At 45.3% G+C, this 18,239-nt stretch overlaps 1 protein-coding gene across 2 annotated transcripts in view; it reads right to left on the reverse strand.

The window, feature by feature from the left end:
- The window catches only part of LOC147025240 (methylglutaconyl-CoA hydratase, mitochondrial-like), a 62,916-nt gene extending 51,761 nt beyond the window's left edge, over window positions 1-11,155 (reverse strand). For both annotated transcript variants that reach the window (XM_085886013.1, XM_085886014.1), the window contains exons 1-2: window positions 10,883-11,155; window positions 2,592-2,659 (exon numbers count right to left, since the gene is read on the reverse strand). In XM_085886013.1, the coding sequence (XP_085742139.1) occupies window positions 2,592-2,659; window positions 10,883-11,039 (225 nt within the window). In that variant the 5' untranslated portion in view covers window positions 11,040-11,155. The remainder of the gene's footprint in view (window positions 1-2,591; window positions 2,660-10,882) is intronic.
- Window positions 11,156-18,239: the final 7,084 nt, after the last annotated feature.

Below are 18,239 nucleotides of genomic sequence, written 5' to 3' on the forward strand. Positions count from 1 at the left end.
TCCCAACAATGGATGGAGGTCCTCAATGCCAGACAGGAAATCCGAGCCGTATCCCTGGACATATCACGTGCTTTTGACACAGTCTGGCACCCTGCCCTACTCACCAAACTCTCTTCCCATGGTATCAAAGGCCAGCTCCACTCATGGCTCGCAGATTTCCTCTCTTGTCGCAGTCACCGTGTGGCCCTAAATGGAGTTCTTTCATCCCCTCTTCCTGTCCAGGCTGGAGTTCCTCAAGGTAGCGTTCTGGGCCCTGTTCTTTTTCTGGTTTTCATCAATGATCTCTCCGACTCTCTGGAAAATTCTCTATATCTCTTTGCTGATGACTCCACCCTCTGCCGTACCATCGGTCATCCCTCAGACTGGCAAGCAGCAGCTTCTTCGCTCACTGCAGATCTGGATAAAATCACAAACTGGTCCAACACGTGGAACATGTCTTTCAATCCGGATAAATCTCACACTCTCACTATGTCTGTTCGAAAGGACCGTTTAGAAAACCTACCCATCCACTTTCTCAACAATCCTCTGGAAGAAGTCCTTTCTCTCAAGCTTCTGGGTCTCACTATCTGCCATGACCTTTCCTGGGAAAGCCACATTTCAAACCTCACCTCCAATGTCAGTCCCCGACTGGGAATCCTCCGTCGTGCAGTTTTTCCTTGGCCCTCCTGAGCTCCTGACCACTTACAAAGCTTTTCTCCATAGCCTGATGGAGTACTGCTCTCCCCTCTGGGCTGGTGCTCCTGCCTCCCACCTTTCTCGGCTTCACGCTGTAGAAACCAGGGCATTTCGGATCATCGGCATCTCCCGCAATGAGGCTGAGTCTTTGGGCCTCTCACTCAATCACCGCAGGTTGGTCGGTGGTCTTTCTGTCTTCTACCGTCTCCTCTCCAGCCTCGGCCCCCCCGCTCTCTCTGCCATTTGTGGTGGCCCGTGCTCCGCCAACCCGAGCAAGTGGCCCCCCTCCTCTTAATTTTCCCCTTCTCCTCTCTCCTTTTCTCTCCCCCCTCTTTTTCTCTCCCCCCCTCTTTTTCTCTTCCCCCCCCCATCGTATTCACGTCAGTGAAGCGATGGGTGGTATTTGCTGAAGTAAAATAAATGGAAAGCATGCTAACATTGAAATAAACATGTACAGTATATACAAAAACTACAAAATAAATTGAACAAAAACACAAGACTTTTACCATTTAAATTTACTACAACACAGGGAGGGTAAGAACATTACGTACTCGCACTGTACTCTGCCGTAAATAGAAAACACAAGACTTAGCTCGGGATGATGCTGTTAAAGGGTGGAGTGTGGAGCAATGAACAGGGAAGGTGATTCAGCGATCAGAAAAGCAGCATTAGCTTTACGACGAAGTTTTCCTGCAGCGTTGCCACAACGGAGAAGGGTAACACGATCTTTTACCACCGAACGTTGAACTCCAATCTTTCCTGCTTGGCTTGGAAGGTACATTATCCTCTTCCAGAATAATCCCGTCTCATCAGTGTTAAAAACCTGCTGCAGCATCAATCCCTTCGCCTCAATTTGTTTCTTGAGTTGCTGTTGAAAATGTGTTTTTAAAAATGAAACATTAGAACGGGGGTTTGAGTCCAGTTGTCAGGAATTAAAGCTTTAGGAATGGCAGTTTAAGTACGGCTGTTGGAAAATGAGGGTTGGGAATAGGTGCTCAAGTACAGGTGTTGGAAAATAAATAAGGGTTTGGGAATGGGTGTTGGAAAATAAGGGGTTGGGAATGGTTGTTTGAGTACAGGTGTCACAAAATGAGGGTTTGCGAATTTGGTTTGAATACGGAGTTGGAAAATGAAGGTTTGGGAATGAGGTTTGAAGGACAATGAAGGTTTGGGAATGAGGGAGAGTACAATGGGGAAGATTCCACCTGAAATTGTTGGCCCCGTAATGGCGGCCCACAGATGCAAACTTTCACCTTGATCCAACCGATCAAACAATTCTATCTTTTCACCCAATCTCGTAACCTTTCTCTGCCTTTTGGCACAACTAACTTTATCCATCGCATTACGTTTGAGCTCATTAAAAACAGTGCGTGAGAAACAACACAAGGCCCATAATGGGGGATAATCGTACATGCACGGATGCAAACGATGACTCATCTCAGCTCAAATACTTTGATTGGTCGAAATGTAATCCCGTGAAATGAAATCGGAACACAAAAGGTTGCCCGTGATTGGCCGAAACCCACAATATTAGAACCCGTGATATTTGAGGGTTTGCTGTACTGTCCTCATTCGTATCAGCAGGAGGCATCGTATTCTGGAGTAAGCCTCATCTTAACAAGAGAAAAGATACCATGGTATAATTCACAAGAGTACTCTTTTGGAGAGATACCATAGCAAAATAAATTTTCATAGATTTGGTAAATAGGACGTTGACAGATTGTGAAAAAGATCATGAAAAAAAAGAAACTAATACAGGAGCATCTCACGCCTTTTCACGATGCCTGAGCTTCCTTGTATTATCTTGTGACCATTGCACAAAGCCTCGCGGTGATCTCAACTACTTGGTACAAATATCCACAGCACCGTGTAACCCAGTTCCCTCGTAACCCAGTTCCCCCCCTCTCCATACTCACAGCAAACACCATGCTCCTGCTGAAGGCATTCTTCGCTTTTGGCCTGTTCATGCCAAACACCACAATACCTACAAAAACAATAAGCATCGTAATAACAACGATGAGGTAATGCAATACACAGCTATGTGATAAAGACATGCTTTTCAGGTGTTCAGCAACACCTGTGCTTGAGATGATGGTGATGTGAGAGCAAGGAAGTCGATCATGGAGTGGGATCGAGGGGTTGGTTATGGAATTGGGGTGTTGTGAGATTTCGTCAAATAGTTCAATTGCTTAGAAACGCCAGCACTGGGAAGTTTAATCAACCGTTTAAAACACAATGTGTATTTGTTTGTGTGATATCTGTCCCCCTTCAAAAGGATGATTTAAGAAGGGTTTTAAAAGCCAATCTTTTAACAAGACTGTGTGTTCACTCCGGTATATTTTTTTCAGGATTAAAAAAAAAAAACTCGAAAAACATTTTCCATCAGAGTAATTACGTCTCTTCTTCTGGAAATGTAGACGGTAACTTGCAACCGGGCTTCAATGGTGGAAAACAGAAGCGTTTTTAAAAAAAAATAACAATAAATACAAGGTGCAGGGAGGTGAAATTCGCTGCACGTGATGTGTAACATGCGCAAAGTAAAAGGAGTGTTCATTTACATACGCGTGATGTCTAATAAATAAAGAAGATACAAGTACACCTGACACGAGGCCGAGACTTCAGGCTTTTGCATGCTCATGAGGCTGTACCCTCAAAATGAAAGGTCCCAGAAGATAAAGAAAATAGGGTAACATTTTTACACGTCATGTTTTAAAATAATGCTTTTTCTTGCTACAAAACATCACATCTTCCAGTCTGAATATTTTGAATAAAATAATTCCAACCCTTCATTTTTGACAGCCTTTTATACGAGTAAAATTTTTCAAACACAGCCATTTTTTGTCCAACACTCATGGAATTGGCTGTAAATATATTACAAGCATTGCACCCTCACCTCCGAGCTGTCCAGCCTGGGTTTGAATCCCGACCCTGCCATAAACTGTCACCCTGGGTCTCACAGGCAAGGTGATTCAATGTTTGTGCCATCCCTCGGATGGATTTTAAACTGAGCGTCCCATCTGCCGGCATTAGTTGGTTGACATTAAAGATCCTACGGTGTCCTTGGCAAAGAGTAAGTGAGCCATCGCCCACATTCTGAACAAATTCCAAATTCCTACAATGACTGATTGCTGGGAAGACAACGGCAGACCACCAAACACACAACCCATGCCAATAAATTGCTTCAGCAATACCAACGCTATGTACATGCAGGACAAAGGTATGAAAAGATGTGTACTCTATTTTTACAACACTCTTTTACAGTGTTTTATCCCATTAAATGGCAAGTGGTCCCATAGTTGAGACATCGTCACATATAAAGTGATGAAAAGGTTTTTTTATTTTATAATCATACGTTCAAAGTTCTTGAAACTGCATCATCTCTACCAGGTTACATCACTGCCGTTAACTTTTACCCACTCGAATACCACACGGTGTAATGGGTACAAAGTACACAAACATTCAACACTCGCTCCTGATTAACAAATTTTTTTCGTCTCAAGAAAGAACTAATTGAACTACAGAGCTGCCATCGGAAATTGCTGATGGTTCCCGGTATAGCTAACTCATAATATTAGTTCTCCCTTGAAATTCTGCCTCATGACAACAAACTAATTTTTTTTTCTCCAAAAAGTGGGACGCCACAGACACTAAGACTTAGCGCCTCCCTTCGGCAAGCACAATGTTAAAACTAGAGGGGGAGCACTCGGGAGAGTGCAAAACCTCCGCCGCCAATACTGCTGGGTCACTCAAGTGAACCTTATATCTTATTCATTAAATATGATGTCAACAGTGCTGACAGTTATAGTTCTTTTCTCCAACATTTTTTTTTTTGGGGGGGGGGGGGTGGAAATCACTTAAAACAAGTAGAAATGCAAAAAAAGAAATCTAAATTTTGTTGAAAAAAAAAGTTGCAAAAAAATTTTTTTTCTCTAAGAATTATTTTGGGGGGGGGGTTGGAAATCACTTAAAACATGAAGAAATGAAAAAAAAAATTCTCTAACAATTTTTTTTTGGGGGGGGGACCAAGTCCAAAATTTAATGGCATGATCCTTGGACCATACCTAACCCCCCACCAAATTTCGTCGAAATCCGTCGAGGAGTTTTTCCATAATACTGTTCACAAACAAACAAACAAACAGAAAGGGGTGAAAACAGTAACCTCCATCCATCTTCAAAGATGGTGGAGGTTAAAAAACATTAAATAATGGGGGAAAAAATCAAATAATTTAAAAGAAGAAAGTTGAAAATTGGGGAAAAAATGAAAAGTAAATCATTGAAAATTGAATAAGTTAATATTAAAAAAAATATATATATATATATATATATATATATATATATATATATATATATATATATATATATATATATATATATATATATATATATATATATATATTGTTGCGGTTCTCGGAACTGCATGCATCCAACAGATATTGGTCCCAAGACAGGTATTCCATTATTAAACGTGTAAATAGCCCCTTCCCTTTTGTCTAGCGGGACAACAGGAGTGTGCGTTGCGATGATCTCACAGCAAGGTTTGCTTACATCATTTCTTCTTCATTTCGTCCCCACTCTTCTTTTCTGATTATATTCCTGAGGTAAATCTGAGCTATGTGCACCTCACTGTGAGATAGGTGCTCGCGGAGGCCAGTGCGTGCGGTGCCGCTGCGAGGAAACGATGACGCGCGGGCATTAACAGCGCAGAGCCCCGTTCCCAAGCGAGCCTTCAACCCAACGTGTGCGGCGAGTCATACAGTGCACTTGGTAGTTTGGGATTATGGACTCGAACTTCCAATGATCTGGGGAAGATTGCCGGCTGCATTAAAAAGGCATACAGATGAATATCTCATCAGAGGCTGCACGAATGGTGTTTTTCACAACACAGGAAACGCAGCCAGCATGACGCCCACGCTGCAGGAAACGTGTACGGAGGCCGATAAAGGCGACTCCACGCCACGTTGGGCGGGATGCGAGTGTGCGAAGTAAAAGCAGAGTGTTCCTCATCAACAAAATATCTGATACATATTGGTGTTCGCCCCACGCACACACCAGCAGAGTCGTGCAGACGTGAGCGCTGGCCACGTGCGTAATGGTGGAACCACGCACACTGTATCGAATGTGCTTGAAGGCAGACACGTACGCTGATCATGACTGTTATCGTACAAAGCAGGGTACGAATGCACCACTCGCGACTTTGTATCGTATTTCCTCAATATCTGAAACGTATCGGTGTTCACCCCGCGCACACGCTAGCAGAACCGGGCGAACGCGAGCACTGACCACGTGGGCCATGGCGGATCCGCACATACTGCGTGAAACATGCATGGATTTATCCATAACAACGTACCTTCGGCCCTCGCGGGCAGCAGCGGATTCCCCACGGATGGTGATCGTCTTCCCGTCTCTATGGCCAGCGAAGCTGCGATAGAGCAGGGGAATGTTGTCCAGTGCGGGCCACGTTGACGCATGCGTAGCAAGCGCATTGATCAGCACTGGTCAGACACCCGGGCAGACATGCGGGATCCTCGGCCGGTCGCCAGGACACGGACCGGGGGGTTTTGCGGGACGATTCGCGCGCCAAGTTCAGTGTGGGCGATTCGTGTCATGTCGTGGGGTCGGAGCGGAATATTTTCGCTGTCTGGGATGACCTTGCCGGAAACGGAGTGTTGCGGTTTCCGGCAAAAGTTAGTGGGCCGCGTGAGGGGTTGGGGCCAATCGGAGCGCCCGATTCAGGCGATGACGGGGTCCCCCCCCCCCCGCCCAACGCTGTGAGTCCTATAAAGGTCGGAGCGGTCCCTCCGCCTTTCTCTCGCCCTTGTCTCTCTGCACGACATCGCCACAACCCGCCTCTTGCTGCCGAGACTCCGCCTCGTCATCTCCGCCCACACGACGTTGACCCCACCCGCCTACCTGGTCCCACCTACCATTCCATCCACACACTCTGGACTCCGCCCCTTTTCCACTCAAGCCCCTCCTTCACGTCCACGGTCTCCACATGCGCTGCTGAAGCCAGAGACGACATGCCAGCTGTCGAGTACCGCACCATGGAGAATCCCCCCCCGACCCCCGAAACGTATTGGTGGTGCGTTCGTGCAATCAAGTGCAAAGGTACCGAGATCGTAGCCTCAACTCCTCTCCCTTCTTGTTTCAATACTTTCTCTTCATCAGGTTTTCTGTGTCTGTGTGTGTCCAGGCGCCTGTCTGCTTAAGTAAGACTGCAGAAGATCGTTATTGTTATCATTATTATTGTTATTATTTTCACGCTAAGTCTGCTCTGTCCCATTTTGTAAGTTGCCTGTAAATAAATCATTATTAGGAATGTCCACAGCTCGTTTTTGTGGTTTCTTCCATTGATCCAGCATGGTTCAAATCCTCGCTAAGCCGGGACTTTATTCCCAACGATCCGTTCCTTTTAGCCGGTACGTCCTTGGCAGTGTCGCTCGGCTGCATCCGATCCGGTAAGGACAAGGCGTACCGAGGGCGTGTTCCCCAGTAATTAAATCACGTGTTTAATTAGGCAACCCGATTAACCCATAGACGGGAGGACGCTAGGTTACGCGGTTGAGTTATTGGCATCCACGGTCGGTTAAGCGACCCGCCACATCACAGAATTATCCGTGTGCGACGGCCTACAATCCCGCGGAGTCTGGTGGGAGCAGAGATAGCTCCCCCCCCCCAGTGGTCTTCTCACCTGACCCCCGGCCCGCAACAATATATATTTGAAAAATTGAAAAAAAAACAAAGAATTGAAAATCAAAAAAAGTTTTTCTTTAAAACGTGGGGCACTGCGGACACGAAGACTAAACACTTAATGCTTCTCTCCGGGACCCATAATAACCTGAAACTAGTCTTGTTGTGTAGTGGAGCCCAATTCAATGTCAACACAAGAACTTTTGCACAATTTATACGCTTCACCATGGAGTTCAAGTCAACACAGTGTTGGTACACGCAACATATGTGATGAAAAATGAATCGTTTGTTAAATGTGTGTATGAAGCTGTTTATTACCTCTGCCACCGAAGGTGAAGGTTATGTTTTCACCCCTTTCTGTCTATTTGTCTGCGTGCACGATATCTCAAAACGTTGTAGTGACAGTGGGGAGAACAAGTATTTGATACACTGCCGATTTTGCAGGTTTTCCCACTTACAAAGCACGTAGAGGTCTGTAATTTTTATCATAGGTTCACTTCAACTGTGAAAGACGGAATCTAAAACAAAAATCTTGAAAATCATTGTATGATTTTTAAATAATTAATTTGCATTTTATTGTATGAAATAAGTATTTGATACATCAGAAAAACAGAACTTAATATTTGGTACAGAAACCTTAGTTTGCAATTACAGAGATCAAACGTTTCCTGTAGTTCTTAACCAGGTTTGCACAGAATGCAGCAGGGATTTTGGCCCACTCCTCCATATCCTTCAGGTTTCGGGGCTGTCGCTGGGCAACACAGACTTTCAACTCCCTCCAAAGATTTTCTATTGGGTTCAGGTCTGGAGACTGGCTCGGCCACTCCAGGACCTTGAGATGCTTCTTACGGAGCCACTCCTTAGTTGCCCTGGCTGTGTGTTTCGGGTCATTGTCATGCTGGAAGACCCAGCCACACCCCATCTTCAATGCTCTTGTTGAGGGAAGGAGGTTGTTGGCCAAGATCTCGCGATAAATGGCCCCATCCATCCTCCCCTCAATACGGTGCAGTCGTCCTGTCCCCTTTGCAGAAAAGCATCCCCAAAGAATGATGTTTCCACCTCCATGTTTCACGGTTGGGATGGTGTTCTTGGGGTTGTACTCATCCTTCTTCTTCCTCCAAACACGGCGAGTGGAGTTTAAACCAAAAAGCTCTATTTTGGTCTCATCAGACCACATGACCTTCTCCTATTCCTCCTCTGGATCATCCAGATGGTCATTGGCAAACTTCAGACGGACCTGGACATGCGCTGGCTTGAGCAGAGGGACCTTGCGTGTGCTGTAGGATTTTAATCCATGACGGCGTCATGTGTTACTTATGGTTTTCTTTGATACTGTGGTCCCAGCTCTCTGCAGGTCATTGACCAGGTCCTGCCGTGTAGTTCTGGGCTGATCCCTCACCTTTCTCATGATCATTGAGGCTCCACGAGGTGAGATCTTGCATGGACCCCCAGACCAAGGGAGATTGACTGTTATCTTGAACTTCTTCCATTTCCTATTAATTGCGCCAACAGTTGTTGTTGCCTTCTCACCAAGCTGCTTGCCTATTGTCCTGTAGCCCATCCCAGCCTTGTGTCAGTCTACAATTTTGTCCCTGATGTCCTTAGACAGCTCCCTGGTCTTGCCCATTGTGGAGAGGTTGGAGTCTGATTGCTTGAGTGTGGACAGCTGTCTTTTATGCAGATAACGAGTTCAAACAGGTGCAATTAATACAGGTAATGAGTGGAGAATGGGAGGGCTTCTTAAAGACAAAACTAACAGGTCTGTGAGAGCCGGAATTCTTACTGGTTGGTAGGTGATCAAATACTTATTTCATGCAATAAAATGCAAATTAATTATTTTAAAAATCATACAATGTGATTTTCAGGATTTTTGTTTTAGATTCCGTCTTTCACAGTTGAAGTGTACCTATGATAAAAATTACAGACCTCTACGTGTTTTGTAAGTGGGAAAACCTGCAAAATCGGCAGTGTATCAAATACTTGTTCTCCCCACTGTATATATGGATGAAATTTTATGGACAGGTTGGGTGTGTGACAAGGACGAACTGATTAGAGTTTGGTGAAGATCCGGATCCAGAGCAGACTACTAGAATATTTTAAGTGATTCTTCACCATTGAGAGATTGGGCCAAAAACGATATAGTTCTGTCTTGCATGATATTAAAAAAAATGTATTGGGCCCGATATGTTCTCGTGGATCAGGCATTACGTGGCGGAGGTATGCGCTCTACCAAGTACCCTTCTAGTTTTTTATGTTGTCAACCATCGCATGCATTTTCTGCTCACCTTCACTCTTTCATTCCTCTTTTTCCCCACCTTTGGAATAAACTCCCTCACTCTGTTCAATCCCATTCTTCCTTCCAGGCCTTCAAAACGGCTGTTCACCACCATCTCTTATCGTCAACCATCCAAATCTTTGATCTTTTCTACCCCCTATAATCCACCCAAGCCCACCTCCTTTCCTTCCTGAAAGTCCCTGTGATGTCCATGTTGTATTCCCCATGTTCCCCGCCACACATCTCCTAATGTCTCTGTTCCCCACAGTTTTGTCCTTCCCACTCCCACCCCACTTGTCTCATGCCCTCCTTGCTGTGCGTTGTGCGTTAGCTCTCACACGAGCCTCGACAACGTATACAAAAAAAAAAGGCTGTGTGTGCTTCCAAATATTAAATCGAGGGTGTCAATCATTTTGTGAATGCCATTTATTTTTATTTCCCCAATTTAAAAGGATATATTAAGTTGTGAATAATTATTTTTTAAAAGGTTCTGTAATATTAACAGTGAAATAAAGAATTGTGGAGCCAAAATACTTGTCAATTTCAATTTTTTTTGGATCCTCATGGAGGATCTCTAAGTCTTACTCACGTTGTTGTTCTTCATCTTCTTCTTGTGGACTTTTTTGTTTCACAGCCTAGAGTTTTCATCGAAACTTCCTGAAACTTGGCATATATATGTAAAAATACCCTGCGCAGATAGTTACCATCTCCGATTTTGGAAATTCTTCCGAGAAAAAAAGTTGACGTAATAATATCGCCGCTAATGGAAATCGCCTAAAAATTATCTCCGAAACTAGGCAAGCTTTTTGAATTCTGTTTGCGGGAATCAAGCCGGGCACATTAGCACAGATAATTTCTCGCAAACCTGATACATCACAATGACGTCATATTCGTTTTTATGACGTCATCATTAAGAGGACGAGGATCTTCGCTTATTTGAGCTTGTTCGAGAAAATTGTGAGTTGTTTGAAGGGAAAAAAAAAAGTGCAACGGTGCCAATCATTTTGGCCACCACGGTGTTGTAACATCAGCAAACAGTGCCGTGTGATGCGAATGGAGTTCACAAGCAAGGTCATATCAGGTCAATGGCAAGCTCGACCAAAGAAACCAGACACGAATTTAACAAAAGGTCTCCTTGAGTCCCGTATAATGACCACAGGACCGCACCTGGTCACATTCACGGTGATCGTGGCTCGGATGGTAAGCCGAGTGTGCGAAAGGCAACGACCTGAGTGCACTCACCCTGATCATCACCGTCCAAACGGCGAATGGCAAACTCGGTTCCCGGGTCAACGGTCGTCTTCTCGCTGCACCAGCGGCCCGGACCCACGGCCGCACACCTGGCCCCCCCTACAAACGCGGCGCGACTTGCACTCACCACCTGAGCCAACTTGAACATCGTGCTTTCGATTGTCAACCCGAACCGACTATCCCATTCACAGAACAACAACGCGAATCGCTGACTCCAATCAAAGCACGTGGGTTGTTTAACTTTGTGGTTGTTGTTGTTGTTGTTGTTGTTGTTTTTTAATATAATGAAATGTTACCGGAAACAATTATCGATGTTACCTGAGGAATTTATCTTCTAACTCAAAAAAAGCTCTCGATTACACGGTTATAATGGTTTGTAAACAGTGCGTTGCTTTTCCGGCCATGACATGTTGTCGGCTGTCAGTGGAGGGTTTTCAGATTTATCCCATAATGCCGTGCGCGCCGCCATGTTTGTTGCATTCACTTCCTTGGCATCATGGAGAATGAAACCCCCTCTGTTGGTGCAAATATCGACGTGAGCTTTGTAAACACAATATTCGATTTGACAAGCTCATTAATATATAAGTATTCCAACTTCAATTTCCTTTCATTTTACACCAACACGTGAGAAGGCGAAAAGGAGAAAGCATCAACCGAGCTATTCCATAAGCAGATATATATCTTTTGAAGAGGAGAGCACATTTTGGTTCTGGTTTCTTATAATGGATTCAATGCCACTGACGGAACGATATGTAGTCGGTAATACTGTCGATCTAATTGTGGTGCATCAATGTTCAGGATTTCAGGATAAAACGTTTAACCTCCCGCATTCCCCTTAAACCTACGTTCTCTCTTGTTTTATCCTTCCTTCAATTCCTCTTTTCTATTTTTATTTTCTCAACGTGAGCCTCGTACCGGGTGTGCATGTAATAAATAGATGGTCTCTGATATATTTGTCACAAATAATGTTTGAAAATATGAATACAAAATGGCTGATTTTACAAAAACAAGCTCAAATGAGCTAAGATCCTCGTCCTCTTAATGATGACATCATAAAAACTAATATGACGTCATTGTGATGTATCAAGTTTGCGATAAATAATTATCTGTGCTAATGCCCGGCTTGATTCCCACAAACAAAATTAAAACAGATTGCCTAGTTTCGGAGATAATGGTATAGGCGATTTCCATTAGCGGCGATATTATGACGTCAACTTTTTTTCGAGGAAGAATTTCCAAAATTGGACATGGTTACTGCCTGCGCGTGGGCTTTCTGCATATACATGGCAAGTTTCACGAAGATCCGATGAAAACTCTGGGTTGTGAAACAAAAAATGTCAAAAAATAGGAATGACGTCATAAAAATTGATATGACGTCATAGTGATGTATCATATGTGCGGTAATTCATCTCTGCTAATGCCCTGTTCGATTCCCGCAAATAGAATTCAAAAAGCTTGCCTAGTTTCGGAGATAACTTTTTAGGCGATTTCCATTAGCTGAGATATTTTGACGTCATAACTTTTTTTTGCTAGGAGGAATTTTCAAAATCGGAGATGGTTACTGTCTGCGCAGGTTATCTTTACATAAATATGCCAAGTTTCAGGAAGTTTCGATGAAAACTTATGGCTGTGAAACAAAAAAGTCCACAATAAGAAAATGAAGAACAACAACGTGAGTAAGACTTAGAGATCCTCCATGAGGATCTCAAAATCCTTAAATTTCATCACATTGTTGGGTTTATAAGTTTCTCTCAGTTGATAAGTTTCTCTTCTCTCAGTTTCCCAGATGCCCTCAATGGGGTTTGTTGCGATTACTATCTGGGATTTCAAAAACCCAGGAAACGAGGAATGCTTCATCGCCATCCAGACTGTGACATTATCAAAATTGAATCAAATGCCATACTCCTGAAGAATATGAGTGAACCTGAAGCAGTCCCTTCGGGTGGGTGCCTGCAATGTCCCATCCCAAAGAGAAGATGATCACCTGTCTCTGTTAACATCTGAACTCAACCATTTGAACATCGGTATGGCAGCACTCTCTGGGGTTCGGAGATCGGATTGTGGCAAGATCATGGTGGGTGGTTAAACCTCCTATTGGTCTGGTCACTCTGATGGTTACCTTGCCCAAGGAGTTGTGGCAGCTGCGTCCAATGAGCTGACTCCAATGATAATTGAGGTAACACCGGTCAATGAGCGTATTATGAGACTGAGGATTCTTTACTCCTTGGGTGTCGTTTCCCTGGTCTCTGTATACGCTCCGACTGAGGCGAGTGATCCCAACGTGAAGGATGCATTGTATGCCACGCTCGAGTCTGTGGTTGATCTGTGCACCAAGCGAGATACTCTTCTAGTCTTGAGGAATTTCAATGCATCGACTGGCATTGACAGTGATGTCTGTGAAACACGTGTCACTCCCCATGGGTCTGGAACTGTGAACCAGAATAGCACTAAGTTCCTTGACTTTGCAAGAAGTCGTGGATTTAGGGTGGCTGCTTCATGGTTTCAGCACTCACAAGCTCATCGCTGGACTTGATATTCCAATGCTGGTGGTATGGCAAGGAAGATTGACCATGTGCTCGTTAATGGGTGCGAGAGGATGATTCAGAACTGCAGGGTCGACTGGAGTGCTCAGTTCGTCAATACTGACCACAGGCTTGTTGTCGCAACTCTGAAGTTGCAGATTAAAACTGGTACCATCCCAGCCAAGGCTGGATGTTGGCAAGCTCAAAGATGAGAGCCGAGGAGTTTTCGAATAGGCTGAGTGGGGATTTGGGGGGTCCGGGTGCTTTGGGGAATCCTGAAGAGTCATGGAGTGCCTTTAAGACCACCATCCTTGATGTTTCCGGTGGATGCATTGGAACTCATTGTTGGGAGACAAAGAGCTTTGTCTCCCAACGGACACTGGATGCCATTGACAAGAGTCACAGGGCCAGACTTAATGGCAGATCTAAGCTGTTCAGAGAGTTGAGGTGTAAAACTGTATGTGCACTGAGGGTGAACAAGGAGGAATCTGTGAAGTGGTGGAGCATCACCTGTGGTCAAGTGATTCTTGTCTTGCTTACAGGTGAATTCATGCATTGTGTTCCTCCAAGCCAGTCCCTCAGTGTACTGCAGTTAGAGCGGAGAGTGGTGGGCTCTTGACAGAGGAATCCGAAGTGAAAGCCCACTGGGCTGGTTACTGTGAGTGGCTGTACCAGGCTGACCCACCAGTTGTTGAGTTGGATGTCAATGGTGTTACTATCCCTATTGCTGATGCTCCATTCAATTGTGAACCACTTTCATTTGTGGAAATACAGGCTGCGGTGAATCGGTTGAAAGGGTATAAAGCTACTGGGTTATGTGGCATCCATGCTGAACTTCTCGATGCTGGTGGAAATGCTGTACTTGGGTCGTTGCATGCAGTTTCGTGCTCTGTTTGGAACACAGGCATCATCCCAACTGACTGGAAGAGGGGCCTTGTTGTCCCTCTCTGGAAAGGGAAGGGTGATCAAACTGCAACAACTGCCAAGGGGGTAACACTGCTCTCATTGCCGAGCAAGGTCTTGGCTTGAATAATTATTTTATCGGGTTCACCACCATCTGCTTGAGCACCAGTGCCCAGAGCAGTCAGGCTTCGCACCAAAGAGGTCAACGATTGACCGTGTCCTTGCAATTTGGGTCGTGACCGAATGCAGATGATAGTTTTGACAGAGGGTGCTCGCAGCCTATGTTGATCTCTGCAAAGCGTTCGATTTTGTGAATCTGGATGCTCCCTGGAGGATTCTCAGCCCCTGTGGGGTGCCTCCAAAACTGATAAATCTCTGATTTCTGAACGATACTCTGGTACTGGTGGTGCTGTGAGGTGTGGTGGTTCCATCTCTGACTTATTTCCAGTTGTTCCTGGAGTTCTTCAGGGGTGGGCAATGCCCTCCACACTTTTCAGTGCTTGTATGGACTGGATTCTGGGAAGGATGTCAGAGAGATAAAGCTGTGATGCATCTTTTGGGAATGTTATCATCTTTGGCCTTGATTTTGCAGTCATCTTTGCAGACACTGGATATCCTTATGGGAGCCCTCAAGGTGCTGAATGAGGAGTCAGAACTGCTGGGATTACAGGTTTCCTGGGTTAAAAGGAAGATGTAGGCTTTCAATGACATCTTGCATGCTGCTATTTTGTCTGTTCCTGTTTGTGTTGAGGATGTTGAGGTCACAGAAAGATTCAGTTACTTTGGCAGTGATATTCATTTCTCCACATGTTGGGAGCCAAAGGTCGATAGACATCTGGACCGAGCCTGGGGAGTTATTGATGCACTGGATCATGGGATGTGGCACTGTCGGGACCTGTGCAGGAGGACGAAAGTCTGAGTCTTTCAGTCCTTCGTGCTTCCAGTCTTGCTCTATGGATGTGAGACTTGGACTCTGATCTGGGATCTGAGATGGAGGCTCAACTCTTTCAGTACCAGGTGTCTTCAGAGAATCCTTGGCTATCGCTGGTGAGACTTTGTGTCCAACGAGCGGTTGCTGAGAGAGACTCAAATGAGATTTGTTACCTGCATAGTCCATGAGTGTCAGCTGCGGCTGTATGGACATGTGGCTCGTTTTCCTGACGCTGATCCTGCTCACCAGATTCTCTCAGCGAGGGAGTCTCGTGAGTGGAGGAGGCCAATGGGCCAACCACGTGCCTCGTGGTTGCAGCAGGTTGATCGTCATCTCAAGGAGATGGGGATGGGCCAGGCATTTACCTGGGGGATGGCCAGACGGAGGCCCCTGGAGTACAGGCGGAAAGTGTACACAGTGACGCGCTGCTCTCGCGCAAGCTCCCATGCCTGACCTGTTTGTCTTCATAAGCTAGAATGCTGGAGGAATTGTTCAACAAATGCAAACTGTAGCCCAGCCTTAACTCATCAGCAAGTGTGACAGATGGGATCAGTGCTCTCGCACTGAAATCCTGAGCATCGGTTCTGCCTTCTCCTCTTTGCTTTTGTTCATATCCTTCTCAGAAGGCCATCACCTGTCATTGTGGAAAAAGGCTTATGTCACCTTTGTTCTCTTCGGGAAGTTCAGGCTCTCAAACTCCTGGGTCTCACAATCAGCCATGATCTTTATTGGGCAAACCACATTTCAAATGTACACTGAAACATTTCAAATGTACACTGAAAACATACATTCCCATGGTACGCTGAATCGTGTGGTGAGGCAGTTGCTCTGAAACAACTTCACTTGCCTTTGCTTCCCGGAAGGCAAATCCAACCAAAGGCAGTCACTGCTTTCAAACAAATCGTCAACAAGTGTGTGTGCACTTTCAGGAGAGCCGGAAAACATCGATCCAACCTCAATAATGAACTTATAAACTCGTCTCCCTCCTCTTAAACCTGGTGGTGCCTTGTTCAGACTGTCTCTAGTGTATGCTCCCCCTCCATCCCTTCCTCTCTTAATATGGCACCACAGCTGACTCCACTCGTGAGAAGGCTGAATGACTCAAATCTGTGTTTGCTACAAAATCTTGTGTCCCCAACTCCTCACTCGTGATACTTATCTTTCCCTGTCATAACCAACTGCTCCTGGACTCTGTGTCTTTTGCACCTGAGAAGGTGGAGAAGGTTATTTACACCGTTGACTCTGACTGCTGCTGGACCAGACTGCATTAGCTCACGTGTCTAAATACCTCATGTGTTGCTCCAACACATCCTCTCTCTGCCCCTTTCACCCTGTCATTTGTGCTAGGTCATCTTCCATCTGCTTGGAAATCTGCCAACATCACTGCATCACATAAAATGGTGGAAAACCTGATCCCCTCAACTACAGACCTATTAGCTTACTTCCAATCATCAGCAAGGTCATGGAATCGATCATCATAGCTGATAGGAAATCCTTCCTTCTATCCAACAACCTTAATGCAGATTTCCAATTTGGTTTCAGACCAGGTCAATCCACTTTGGACATGCTGCTTCTACTCACCCAACAATGGATGGAGGCCCTCAATGTCAGACATGAGATCAGGGCCGTCGCTCTGGACATATCTTGAGCTTTTGATACAGTCTGGTATCCTGCCTTACTCTCCAAACTCTCTGATTATGGCATCTAAGGCCAACTGCACACATGGTTTACTGACTTCCTCTACTCTTGAAGCCAATGTGGGGCTCTCAACAGAATCATTTCATCTCCTCTTCCTTTCATAGCTGGAGTGCCTCATAGCAGTATTCTGGGCCCATTCCTATTCCTGATCTTCATCAACCATCTCTCTGACTCTGGAAAAAACCTCTTACCTATTTGTTGATGACTCCACCCTCTGCCATGATATTTGTCATCCTTCAGAGGCAGGTGGCAGCCTCTTCCATCTCTTCAGACCTTTACAAAATCACAAGCTTGTGAAACACTTGGAATATGTCTGTCAATCCTGACAAATCTCACACTCTCACTTTCTCTCTCTGAAAGGACTGTCTGGCAAACCCTCCTGTCTACTTTCTTAACAATTCTCTTCCTCCTCTTTCATATGCAGCATAAGGCTGCTGTTTGCATCATTGGTTGAGGGCACAGTTGTGCCACTGACGCAATGCCCATATTACCAGTACACTGGTACTCATTGTGCTGACCTCGAAAGGATGACAGGCTGAGTCAACCCCACTTTGTGTTAATCAATGGAAAACTGGACCTCAAACTCAGGACCATAACATCCTAAGCCAGCCACCCAAACTGCTAAGCGCTAAGCCAACACCATGCCGACAATGCTCTTGAAGAAGTCCAGTCACTCAAACTCCTGGGTTTCACTATCAGCCATGATCTTTTTGGGGCAAACCACATTTCAAGTTGGCCTCCAAAGCCAGTCGCCGAGGCATCCTCCATCATACAAAGTCCTTCCTTGGCACACCTGAAATCCTATCCACCAACAAAACCTTCATCCACAGCTTCATGTAGTACTGCTCTCCCCTCTGGGATGGGTCCCCTTCCTCACATCTTGCTCAGCTTGATACTGTGGAAACCATGGCCTTCAAGATCATGGGAATCACACTCCATGAAGCTGAGTCTATGGGCCTATCACTGTCCCATCGCAGACAGGGTGATCTCTCTTCCCTCTACCACCTCCTTTCTAGTGTTGCGCCACTTGTTCTTTTTGTGCTTTTCACCCCCTCCCTCCCAGGTTTCTGCAAGATGCACATGATCCACCATTAACCCATCAACTTCCACCTTCTCTTCAATGTCATTCTTCCCTGCAGGTCATCAAGGCAGCTGTTCCCCATCTCAGATCATCCCCAGTCCAAATCCATGATATTTTCTACCCTTGTCACCCCCCCCCCCCACACACACCAAACCCTCTACACAAACCCAAGCCTTCCTTCCAGCTTTCTAGTTTTTCCCTCCTGAGAGTTTC

The sequence above is a fragment of the Eptatretus burgeri genome, chromosome 6 (genome assembly GCF_056783735.1).
Source record: "Eptatretus burgeri isolate ZD-2024b chromosome 6, Ebu_testis_v1, whole genome shotgun sequence".
Taxonomy (NCBI): Eukaryota; Metazoa; Chordata; class Myxini; order Myxiniformes; family Myxinidae; genus Eptatretus; species Eptatretus burgeri.